Genomic DNA, 13,362 nt, shown 5'->3' on the forward strand with positions numbered 1-13,362 from the left:
GGGCTTTAGTGTAAACCTAGCCTAACTCCATCTCTAAAACTATGGCCCTGTTTACACCTGGTATTAAGAAATGTTTTCATCAATCCGATCACTAAATACAGGTGTAAACGGGGTCTTAAACGCTTTGAGCTTGTCCACTTTCGACCACATTCAGATGTTGTCGAAAACGCATTCGACCGGATTGCTCTCGTAGTGTAAACGCTCATGTGGTCGAATGTGTTCAAACAGCTGCAAAACGCCGCCTACTGACATAATGCCTAAACATTATGGGAAGAGCTCTAGCCAGACGGGATTTGTCTGACACACTTTGTCGGCTGAAGACCCAAGTTTGGTTTGAAGATGAAAAAACGCACCCAGCACAATGTTCTCTCACCATTCCTGATTTCTAACACACACTCACAGTGTTCGTCTGATCTTGTGTCTGTCAGAGCAAAAACTAAAGCCCCTTTCACTCAGAGATTCTGGAAAATACACGGATAATGTGTCCCGGGATCGCCAGTGATTTTGGTTCATTCATACTGCCAGTGATTTTCCGTAATCTGTGAGTGCGTTCACACACATCCCGTAAAGACACGTGACGTCAGGATGTGATAACTCCCGTCATCACTACGACACACCCCTTACGGCATTGGTCCTGGCTTTTGTTCACACAGGGCGCGTTCCGGGACTGATCCCAGCTATGTTACTAGGTCCCCATCCCGGCATCAATCCCGGGACGTGTTTGCGTTCACACAGAAGGCACTCTAGCAATTTTACAGCAATTTCCAGGGATCAATGCGCTGTGTGAAAGGGGCTTTAAGCTGCTTCTCTCTGTGTGTTTTCCCGTCGGCTCCGGTCATGTTCATATGTAAATTGCGGGAGCTTATTTCATCCGTTAGCCCATACATAGACCCTCCCCTGAGTCTGGGGCTGGGTTAAAAATATTGATTTCTCGATTTTAATCGATTCTCATTTTTACGAAACGATATCGATTCTTAAATCCCAAGAATGGATTAGTCATCCTGTTTTCAGTTGATGAATGAATGGAACATTGTTGCGCGCATCCCATCCAATAAATCGCAATAATCTTTGTGCTTTGTTATTATTGATATAAAACAAAGTCTCAGGTTTCAAATTACGTCCATTTTCTTACGAAATTCAAAAACATAATTACCATGTTGGCGCTGTGGCGTGAGATCGCTCTGGCTCAGCTCTAGAGAAGCACATGATCTTCTCTTCCGCCTTAATAACACCAGTTACCGCGCAAAATAAACATGAATGAGCATCTGAAAGTGTGTTAAAAGACAGAGTACAACTTATCGAAATCATGTCACATGGAATCGCTCAATCAGTGTTTCAACCGTGGAAAGACGTTAATAAACAATGTCATATAACGTCACATTTACCTCAGAAAAAACATATCCAGTGACCATAAACTCAGCTAGAAAAATTAACTCTAGAGAGGAGCATTTTGTTAAATATATGCACCAAATTACATTATTCATTATAATTTTTAATGTTCTTCAATATTTAATGCATGTTTGAATAAATCTGGAAAGTGTTTATGACAGCCACCATTTAAAATTTTATATAATTTCATATAACTTTATTATTATAAAAATAAATAAGTGTATTTTAAGTGTTTCTATACAAATCAGTTAATTTTTATCTTCAATATTTTAGTAGGCTAATGAAGCCTATAGGCTACAACTGACTCCCATAGTTTTTCAATAATAGTTAAGAGATTTGTTTTCCTCGAGAAAATTTTCAATGTATTGTACCTGATATCCAAAATAATCAAAATCGAATCGATTTGTGAAATTTGTGTCAATACCCAGCTCTACCTGAGTCCCCTCGAAGAAATCAGGACAGAAGTGGATGAAAGTGGACAAAAGAGGCGGATTAAAACACGTGACGTGACTGGATGGATGGCGGACGGATGAAATAATAGCCCATCCGCGCATCTCTACTAACCATACAACGGTAAAGTTAAATAGCTTATAAAGTTATGAAACTTCCCCTCAGCCAAAACGATTGGCCAGGGAACAAATTATAGATTTACGAGACCAAAAATCGCCCGTTAGATGTAGACAAGACGAATTATATCTCATGTTTAACCACTACAGAGACGCCAGAGTCCGCGGCAAACCTCAGACCGACTAGCCGAGGAAAGGCTGTTCCAGGCGGGGTACATGAGCGCCGAGCGCCCGGTCATCGCTGGATCTCACAACTGGATACAATTTTCATAAATCTTTATAAATAAACCACAGATTTGAGCTTTAAACAACTACATTCTCGCCTGAAAACTCTTAAAACTACATTTCATGATACAGAAACAGTAGTATTATATGTCAACTGTATTAAAAAATGGCGCTTATGTTCTCCGTGGCGCTGCCTTGTCAGCTGTCAATCAAGCTGTCAATCAAAGTTAACCACGCCCTTATTGTCATACATTTTATATCTAAATACGATCTAAACTAACGAGTTAGAAAAAAATTCACAGCCCTCATGGTTGTCAGGCACTCGGAACCTATCGAATAAAAGTCCATGGGACCAACCTGTAAAAACATAAATTTATGCTGTGAAAACGGACATTTTAACATGGGGGCTATGGACATTTGCTCCCTTTTGGGACCTCGCCCAAGCAGATTTTCAATGTATTGCAGTTTTTCGCACTTCCGGGTAGGCTTCATTTTTCAGATCAGAATGTTGCCGCTTGATTGTACCTGATATCCAAAATAATCAAAATCGAATCGAATTGTGAAATTTGTGTCAATACCCAGCTCTACCTGAGTCCCCTCGAAGAAATCAGGACAGAAGTGGATGAAAGTGGACAAAAGAGGCGGATTAAAACACGTGACTCTCGTCTACTTTTGATCCGATCAACCAAAAACACATCTTAATACCAGGTGTAAACAGGGCCTAAACCATAAGCAGATGCGCGTTAACCGTCTGTAGAGTTAGTGCTGTTAAAGACGAAACCCTCCAGCATGCAGAGAAACTGGGTCATGCAGATTGAATCAAATTAGACCGTCTACCCTAATGTTTTCACTGCTCTGCTGTGGCAGTGGGTTGGACATGCTCTCTCACCACAGCGATCTGTATCTGTCACAGATTCGACGTGTCCCATGAAGTTCTCAGAGTTTGTCACGTATGTTCACACAGATTGAGCGTGGGAGTGTTGACGGTCACAGGCTGACGTCTAGACTTACGCTACAGTCGTCTGTGGGAAATTTGCATAAAGGTTTTGTATGTTTGCTTTATTATTCAGTGTGAAATCACAAAGCTAATTAAGGAATGATTTTGAAACTACGTTGTTTGTTGTCCTGCTCTCTTTTGGTTTATTTCACCCAACGCCCATTGTGGTTTTACTTCTGCAAATATTCCAGTTTTAGCATTTCTTGATCCTCGTGCTTCCTCTTTTGTGGCCTCAAAGTGCGTTTTTTTGTACACATTTTTCTTGTCTCTCTTATCTGATACACTCATTTCAGGTCTTGGAGTCTCTACTAACAAGTTTATTCAGGTGTGTTTGATAAGGAAAACATACAAAATCTTCAGAGTGTATGGTGACCACTGACCTAAACCAGCTAGTTCTTGTCATACGCCACTGTTTCTACAGCCTGACAGGACGTCAATAACTCAAGTAAAGAATAAATGTCCTTGGAAAATTGCATTGAGGGATCAATAAGAAGAAACAGCCTTCGGGGACTGTTCTTCATCCACTTGGTGCTTCAGATTGCTTTTTAAGGTCAAACAACAGCACTCAGTTTTTGTGATATGACTTGAGAGTGTTAAGACGAGAGATATTTTAATAGTGTCTCTAATATATGATTTGGGAGGTTTGATTCATTTAGGGGAATCAGTTTGTTTTGATCTCATGGTGGCATTGTTTTTTTATTTTTATAGGTAAATATTGCTGTTTATTGCTATTATATTGGTGCATTTAAATAAAAAAATATATATATATATTCTTCCTTGGTCAATTTTTGAAAAACATTGTGGAAAACATGTCTTGATTATTTTTGTAACTGCATTTTATTGTATTTTACAATTTAACATTTTGAAGTGAATTTACTACAGTGACCGTTTGATCAATATGGGTTCCTTTATTTATTTATTTATTTATTTGTGCCATTTCAGAGCAAATGCATGTATTCAATATTGAATTTTATCGATATTACCTGACCAGAAAATCTGAAGGTTTGTGCTTTCGGTGACTGAAATTAGCACGCTAACAGGCCAGAGTAGGTGTTAAATAAACAGAGGGGCGTTTAGAGAGCTAAATATTCCTCTCTGCTGCTTGTAGCTGGACTTCACTGTTCTCAGACCAGCGCGTCCCTCCACAGCCTTTCACCTGCACCGGCTTTGTGTTTCACAAATGCATTGAAGTTTCCTTTGAAGTCGCGCCTGCAACTGTTTCTATTCCCTTTGGTCTGCAGCATGTGTGTGTGTGCGTGTGTGTGTGTGTGTGTGTGTGTGTGTGTGTGTGTGTGTGTGTGTGTGTGTGCGGACCATTATCTCCAGCCGATGTGTTCCAGCCACAGGCTCTGGATATTTCCCAGCAGTTGTTATTCATATTCAGATTGAAGAGGCATGAATGTTGGTTCAGAAGAACAGTTGCCTACCACTTTCTGGTTGAGGTTTTGCGTCCCGCAGCGGAGTGTTAATTTGACAAGGCCTCTCTAGAAGTCACACACACATTGTGTTGAGTAGTCAGTAAGCTGTGACTCTCAAACTATTGTACATCTTTGTCTGAGACCGGAATGGGGAAGAGTTGACAAACTGGTGAAAAACGTGAAATATTTAATGTTTTTGAAACATCAGTCTTGTATGCTCAAAGCTGCATTTATTTTATCAAAAATGAAATTGAATATTTATTTATTTTTGCATAATATTATTATAAATTAAAAGACCTGTTTATTTTTTTTATGTATATTAAAATATTCCTGAATTTATTCTTAATTTAAGATGCATTTTCAGCATCATTACTCCAGTCTTCAGTGTCACATGATCCTTCAGAAATCATTCTAAAATGCAGATTTTCTGCTCAGTTATTATTCATTATTATTGGTGCCTAGATATGAATAATGTCCCTTATTGTCAAAGTTATGTTGCTTAAAGGTATAGCGGAGGATTTTTTACTTCCGGGTGGATCACCTATACTATTGGTCCTCCTAATTCTCAATCATTCTGGCGAATCAGTCAAACTTTTCAAAAAGCGGAGAGGGCGGGTCTTATCTAAAATTCGGAAAGATCCTCCGCTATACCTTTAATATTTTTGTGGAAACCGGATTTGTTTTTGCCTTGGTGAGCATAAGAGATATCTTTCAAAACATCAAAATTTTTTAATTATTCCAAACTTTTGACCATTAATATATGCACACAATAAAAAGGCAAGGATGTCAGGTCAGTTTAAGGGTGTAAATTGAGCCGCATCACATCACACTGTTACAGATTCACAGTCTACGAGGCCTCCTGGACCGCCTCTGCTTTCTCTCCATCGTTTTTTCCCCTTCATGACCTACTTTGCTAATTATAGATCAAAAGTTTCCGCTTGTGAAAGTTTGGTCTGAGCAGTTGACAGGCCATGCGTTGAATCCGGGTCTGTGTGGCACCTGAGGACTCTTGAGCTGCTCATTCTCGCTGTGTGGGACGTTTGACTGACGGCGTTGTAGCCGAGATAAAGAGGAAAGCAAATGATCTGAATGCCATCAATGTTTGCGCTTCAAATAAGAGCTGTCTGTGTCAGATATTGTCATGAAATGCCTTGGTAAACTAATGGTAACTTTCAAAAAATGTCTACAGACTTGCAAATATGTGAGAAAATAGAGGAATTTTGCAATACAAACTGTGGTTGGTTGCTTTAAATGCCAGTCTGATGGTCTTTTCCTCTCTAACCCTGTTTCTAATATCACATACTGGATATATTAGGTGCTACATTTGGTTTGAAACTTACTTTGTTGACGTTAAAAACATGTTCTACTTCTATATAGTGTCTTCTATATAGAATGTAAATTCAGACATACTGCATCCGCCATGTTGTCACTCCCACTGTTGCTTCATTGCCATTCACAAAACCCTTTCCCGTGGCCTCATGGGATAGTAAAGTGTTCATCGAATGCGCACTTCAAGTATAAGGTCATCCAGATACTGTGTATTTGTACTATGTATTTGTATACACCTCTGTTTTTCACATACTAAATAGTTGGGAGGTATTCGATTTCGAACGCAGTCCAAGTGTGCAATTCTTTAAAAATAATTGTCATTTTTGGCTGAACTATTCCTTTGATTATGATTAAGCTGCTTGGCTAGCCTAGCATAAACATGCATCGTAATGTACTTGTCTGAAGTGAATCTGTTTGTGTCTCCGCAGACATGCAGATCTGTGAACAGCGTTGACCGGCGCTCTCTGGAGAAACATGGAGTCTTGTGCCGAGTCTCAGGGTGATCCTGAGAGAGCTCAGGTGAGTGTGAATATAATGATGTGAATCTAATGAGCCATTAGAGCTCACAAGAGCATGTATCGGCCTTCACAATGACAAGAACAAAGCTAATACTTTAAAATCACCACACTCTCTCTCCCATTAGCGACTACAAAAGACAGAAATACTCCTCAGCTGTCAGTGTTTGAGAGCGAGCCTGTTAATATTGAATAGTACAAATAACTAATGCATGCTGGGATACTTCTTACTGCCCCAAAATAATAGATTTAATAACATGTATAACCCTGTTTTTTTTTTTTTTTGCATCGTGAGATTAATTTCATGATGATTAAGACATTTTAAGCCCTTTTTGTATTCCTGAATTATTTTTCTTTACCTTTAATGATTATATTGCAATTATATATATATATTATATATATATATATATATATATATATATATATATATATATATATATATATATATATATATATATATATATATACAGTATATATATATGATGAGTTCGGATGCAAAAGCCTCTAAGTGCCATCTGATATTTTCTTCTAGAATGATCATTTCAAGTTCAGTAATTTCACTTAAATGACAATTAATAGGTAATTTGCATTGCCATTTAAGTGAAATTATTGAACTTAAATATGGGAGCTTGATGAAAAATGATCATTCTAGAAGAAAATTTCATATATATATATATATATATATATATATATATATATATATATATTTATTATTATTATTATTATTATTTAAATTAAAAGAGGCATTTATCATTGTAGAATTTGTTGCAATGCCTTTAATGCATGCTAATTAATTTTCAAAGATTGTTTCAGTTTCAGTACTAAAAATACTGTTAAAGGAATGAGAAACACTTTAGATAAAATCTAAAATGCCTGACATAAAAAAAAATTGCCATTGCGATAATAAGTATCCAGAGCTAACATTTTTTATTGTCATAAAAATGAAGTCACAATGCATGTATGTCCAAAAAAAAAAAAAAAAAGAGAAGCACATGAAATGTTCACTATTGAGCATTTGTGTTTGTATTGCGTTTCTGGCTGTCTTTCTAGTGTACAAACTACCAGTGAATCGTTTCACACACAAGCCTCAGGTGTTACCCAGCATGCACCTGTGAGCCACATACACACAGTTGCGCTTTCTGTCACTTTCATTAACCTAAATAAATGTCTGAGGAGGAGATGTTGTTACTTTATTCATGAGCCATTAAAGCCGTTTACAGGAACAAGAGCTGTGAGGGGTTTGTTTGTTTATTGTTAATTTCAGTAAAGTGTGGTTTATAATCCTCCGGCTCTATTTGTTTCACACGTGGCAGAAGATACATAAAGGTTTAGTGTCCACTTTGAGATCAGATCTTCAGCTCTCTGAGGCGGCAGAGAAGGAAGTCACTGTGTGCCAGACAATTTTGGCTTTTAGTTCCCTGTAAATGGGTTGTAATTGCACCATTGCACACCATTCATTCATTCACAGAAGCATCAGCATCAGGGTATTAGCTAATTAATTACAATGTGTTGGCTTCTGAAGTGTCTCTACAACCCCTCATACATCTGTACGAGAAATACACTGTAGTTTTGGTTTTTGGGTGAATATCACAAAAATATGTATTATTAATAATAATATTATTAATATAAATGAATAATCTGTGTTGTACAAAGAAAAAAAATAAAATGAAATGACATGCATCATATTTCTACTGTAATAAAAATATATTGTTTCTGTCCTGATACATTTAAAAATAATTAAATGTTGCATAAATTAAATAAAAAACTTTCAATTGTACCTTTTTTTAATATAATATAATATTGCAGTAATGATTCATTTTTGCACATTATGGTAATTAGAATTTTGGGTGGAAATAATGTATTTAATAATATAATAATGGAACAATGCAAAAACGCTAATGATCCTTATAAGTAGGATTCATTTTCTTTTAGATTTTAGAGTATAATTTCAACAAAACAAAAATTACTTTTGATTTTGGGGGTGAAAAATAACTTGGGCTTTTGTTTTTGTGAGATTCACCCTTATTCTGAGAACTAATCTGATTTTTTTTGTTTAAACGTATTCAGTTTTATTGTCATTCCAGCCCTCGATTCTGTTCTTTGCTGTTAATGGGCACACAATGATTGATCAGCCGTGACGCCTAAATTGGTTTGAAAATAAGAATCGACTGGCGTTATTACTCCAATGCTTTGAGTTATAAATCTCACACTCCTCCTGCCTGAATCATCTGAACGGAGAGAGACACGATGAGCTGTAAAGTTTGGAGGGATGTACAATTACAGCTACTTTATGACATCTGCTGGAAAAACCAGTAAACTTTGACCCGAGAGCCAGACCTTATTTACAGGATCGTTTGTCATACTTTCGGTCTGAGCGCTATCCCAGGATGCACTGGAGCTCAGTTTGTGTGCGAGACTTCTTCCTACTTCCTGACTGTATGAACATTTACTTCTTTACCTCAAAAAATATTCAGGGTTTTATTTAATTAACATTTTATGCATGTTTGTTGCCATTCAAAAGTATGTGAAACACAATCAAATACTTTTAATGAAGTTTGAACTGTCCAGTGTTTCCCCTACCATTATATAAGGGGGGCGCCCCGCCCTCCTAACGGCTCCCCCCGCCCCCCCTTGGAGGTCAAGTAAATTTGATTTGATTTTCTTTATAGCGCCAGATTACAATTTGTTATTTTATATAAAAAAAAACTACATGGCCCTTAAGTAATATGTTATTTATCTTATTTCCACGATGTCATGTCTTTTCTGTCTGTGTTTGCGCGTTTACAATTATCCCAATGAGTGCGCACACTCACACACAAACAAACACTTGCGTCACATACAGTTGAGCACTAGCGGACAGAGAGCGCGCGGCGGGAAATATGTCGCTGAACTGAAGATGGCAACACTCGCTCTACTGCGAGTAGCAGCCGGAGTCAATATTATCTGCCTGCAGAGCCGGAGGCTGCATTTTCAGGACCCCACTTCTAGGACCGCATTTCTAGGACCCTAGGTTTTTGTGACAGCGCCACCTACCGACTCGGAGAACCGCAGTCTCAGGAACGCATTTCCAGGACCCTAGTTGTGCCAGGCAGTATTTCCACCCACCCAGTTTCAACTACATTAGAGTTTTACAGTTTTATTACACCCAAATACTACTTTATTTATTGCAATTAAACCTGGTTCCTAGGAATGTTGAGAAATTATTGGGTCTAGCATAATATAATAACTCAAGTAAAATAAACAAGGAATCATGTTATAGTCTTTTCAGTCACTAGATCGACCACATTTTCAAGTATAGAGGGAAGACAATGACTCTGGGGGTAGATTGTGTATATTTTACAAAATAATATATCACACCTCAACTTGAACACACTAAATATTTTACAAAATAATATATAACAACTGAACTTGCACACACAAAATATTTCACAAAATAATATATAACAACTGAACTTGCACACACAAAATATTTCACAAAATAATATATAACAACTGAACTTGCACACACAAAATATTTCACAAAATAATATATAATAACTGAACTTGCACACACAAAATATTTTACAAAATAATATATAATAACTGAACTTGAACACACACAAAAACAAATTTGTTCATGATGTGGACCACAAACAGAACTTCATGGACAACATCATCACTGACTCCTAAGAGAGAGAGAGAGAGAAAGAGAAGTGAATTAAATAAGGAACATTTAGTTGAACATGTTCTACACTTTAATTTTTTTTTCTTAGTTACCAAACAGTGCACACATATCAATTAATGTTCATAATACTATTATTGCATACTGTTCAAAGATTTGAAAAAAAAAAAAAAGGTTTTGATGTTGTGGGAACAAAGGTTCTAGAAACACTCATGTCAATAAAGCCCATCTCAATTGAGAAATCTGAATAGAAATAACATTGACACGACTTTTTTTCTGACCATATATATATATATATATATATATATATATATATATATATATATATATATATATATATATATATACACATTTACATGTATATAATATTTAAAGCACACATTATAAAACCATGTCAAAATGATGAGACGCATGACGCATACTACACATAACTTGTATTGTGGGTAACGTTAAACAGGCTGACTGTGAGCACGTGACAGTGAAAACATTAAGATTATTTTAACTGAATTAAAATGGAAGAACAATGAGTAATTAACAAGCTTTCAGAACGAACATGCTACAGTTTTATTGTGCTGTCAATAAGTCAACACAGGCTTATCACGCAACAGTTCCGTTAAATGAACGTGCTAACAATTCATTTTCAAGCATTAGAGGCTAAATACTATGGCTATGCATTCAAGACTATTTTTTTAGCAAATCACCATCACGTTTGCTACGTTAACTTTCCAATTAAATGCATCGCAATTGTAAAAATTTATTCGCATTTGATACTCACACTCTGATTGTCATCCATCTTCGCTGGTCCTCTAATTCGGTAGGTGGCGCTGTCACTAAAAACCTAGGGTCCTAGAAATGCGGTCCTAAAAGTGGGGTCCTGAAAATGCAGCCTCCGGCTCTGCAGGCAGACCCTACTCGCCGGAGTAGCTCTCCTGCTCCAAGTCTAACGCCCGGTTCACATATATTTCGTTTGCGGTGAGTATTTTTTTCCCGTACACTGCACGCGGATGCAGTCCGTCGATGATCGATCCGTTCCAGTTGCGGTGCGTATACAGCAGTGCAGAGATCGTTTCCGCACCGAGTCTATTTCTGCTGTGCTGCAAACGCTGAATTAAAGTGACAGCGCATGTTTCGTGATCAAAATGAACACCGATTGACCTGAAAATGTAGTAATTTCACCATAAGTGCGATTAATTAAATAAAATGTAGTAATCTCACCATAAATTTATTTAATTAATTACTACTTTTTTCACTTTAAGACTGAGTTAAAGCAAGGAAAACTACAATTTACCTCAACAAGGCGACATAATGAACAACACTCGTCTCATTCGTGGAGGTGGAAAAACAAGTTCTTTGTGACATGCAAGATTTATTGTATTAAAATTTAAATACAAAAGATTTTAATATAAGTACATGGTTAAATATTTTACCACTTGCTTGAACAATTTAATATATAATTATATAGAAGTAATGCATTGAATAATACATTGTTTAAATTGTGTTTACGTGAACGCGCGTTCACAGCAGTGGTGCGTCTGACAGGATTATTCTCTCCAATAAATGCATCATAGAAATAAAAACTTCTCATAAAAAAGCCCTTTTGAAATTTGTTTGTCATATATATGTATTAACTAACATTAACGAACAATGAATGACCAATATATTTGTTAGTATTTATAAATCTTTTTTTAGTTGGTAGTTAAAAAATAAAACTATTTAAGCTCTGGTCCATTAATATTAACAAATACTTCTATAAATTTAACAAAGGTTATTTGCAAAAGTCAATTTTAAAAAGATTTAAATATGTTTATTTATTTTTTTAAAGAGATATCTTATGTTAACATTTTTTAACTTTTACAAACCATTACCCTCCCAGACAATTTATGTGACAGATAGATAGATAGATAGATAGATAGATAGATAGATAGATAGATAGATAGAGATAGATAGATAGATAGATAAATAGATAGATAGATAGATAGATAGATAGATAGATAGATAGATAGATAGATAGATAGATAGATAGATAGTGTCTGTGTCAATTTTCCCCAAACAAACCAACCAACCCCCCCCCCCCCCCCCCCAAACCTGTAAACCTAGGGGAAACACTGCTGTCTAATAGTCATCATAGCTTAGTGACCCCGTGACCTCGTCTGATGTGTTTATATATGCGCACTGATAAGGAAACGCAGGATGACGCTGGTGATCATTTTACATCAGATGGAGGAAGACAACGACTCTCTGTTTGGCAGGAAACCTCTGCCACTGGTTTCCTGTCTTCGGTAGATGAGCGTCTCGTATCTGAGAGTAGATGTCAGCCGTGTGAGGCCACGAACGGGATGTTTCGACTTAATGCAGATGCACAAACACCAGTGGAGATGTTTGATTTAGATATTCAGCAGTGTCTGAGAAAATAAAATGTTTGCTCATCGTGACTCTTAGACTCATGTTTATGTAAATTAATTTGTTTGTAGTAGCATATTGTGAGTAATTACTTCTACTGAAGTTCAGAACATCATCTATATTTTGCTCTGACACTTCCGCTATTTATAGTTTGTCAATATCGTCATATTATTTTACTAATGAGTTTCGTTTTTACTGATTATTATATACTAATAATAATTTTTAATATCGTGCAAAAGTTATCATTTTGATGATTATGGCTAACAGCTTATGAAAATCCCAAATTCGAAATCTCAGAAAAATTTAACATTACATAAAATCAATTTAAAAAAAAAGATTTTAAATACAGAAATATTTATATTAGAAATATATACTATATTAGTTTCACCTTTTAATTTGAATGACTGAAATACATGATATAATACAAGTTTCACTTGTAAAGTGAAGCCATAGTCTTTAATCACATTGTGAAGTGACTTGAGTTTTTAAATTCTGTATTTTCTGTAATGGCCTCATGAAGCGGGTTATAGCTCGTTTTAAAATGGATGAATGAATGAAAGATGAATTATTAATAGTCAGATCATGGAAAATGAGTCATGATGGGTTGGTGCAATTATCCACATGTCAACTTATGCATATTCAGGGTGGTTTATAAATATAAGAAGCTTTTTGGGAAAGTTTGAATGAATGCCGTCTAAGTGAACGTGGTCGACGAGAACACGTTAAAATAAGTTGTGTTAGGTGAACTGTGTGTGTCTGTGTGGCAGAACGTAAACCGCGCTGTCATAAAGAAACCTTTCAGACACTATACCGTTCTCAAGTTTTGGATCTCTCTTTTTATGCTTTTGAAAGAAGTCTCTTA

The 13,362-nt window shown here is 36.3% G+C and overlaps 1 protein-coding gene across 5 annotated transcripts in view; it reads left to right on the plus strand.

Annotated features, from left to right (window-relative positions):
- Window positions 1-13,362, plus strand: part of osbpl8 (oxysterol binding protein-like 8) — a 76,850-nt gene that overhangs the window by 13,705 nt on the left and 49,783 nt on the right. For all 5 annotated transcript variants that reach the window (XM_081364135.1, XM_081364136.1, XM_081364138.1 and 2 more), the window contains exon 2: window positions 6,353-6,443. In XM_081364135.1, coding sequence (XP_081220261.1) covers window positions 6,399-6,443 — 45 coding nt within the window. In that variant the 5' untranslated portion in view covers window positions 6,353-6,398. The remainder of the gene's footprint in view (window positions 1-6,352; window positions 6,444-13,362) is intronic.

Source organism: Scardinius erythrophthalmus (genome assembly GCF_964197995.2).
Source record: "Scardinius erythrophthalmus genome assembly, chromosome: 4".
Lineage (NCBI taxonomy): Eukaryota > Metazoa > Chordata > Actinopteri > Cypriniformes > Leuciscidae > Scardinius > Scardinius erythrophthalmus.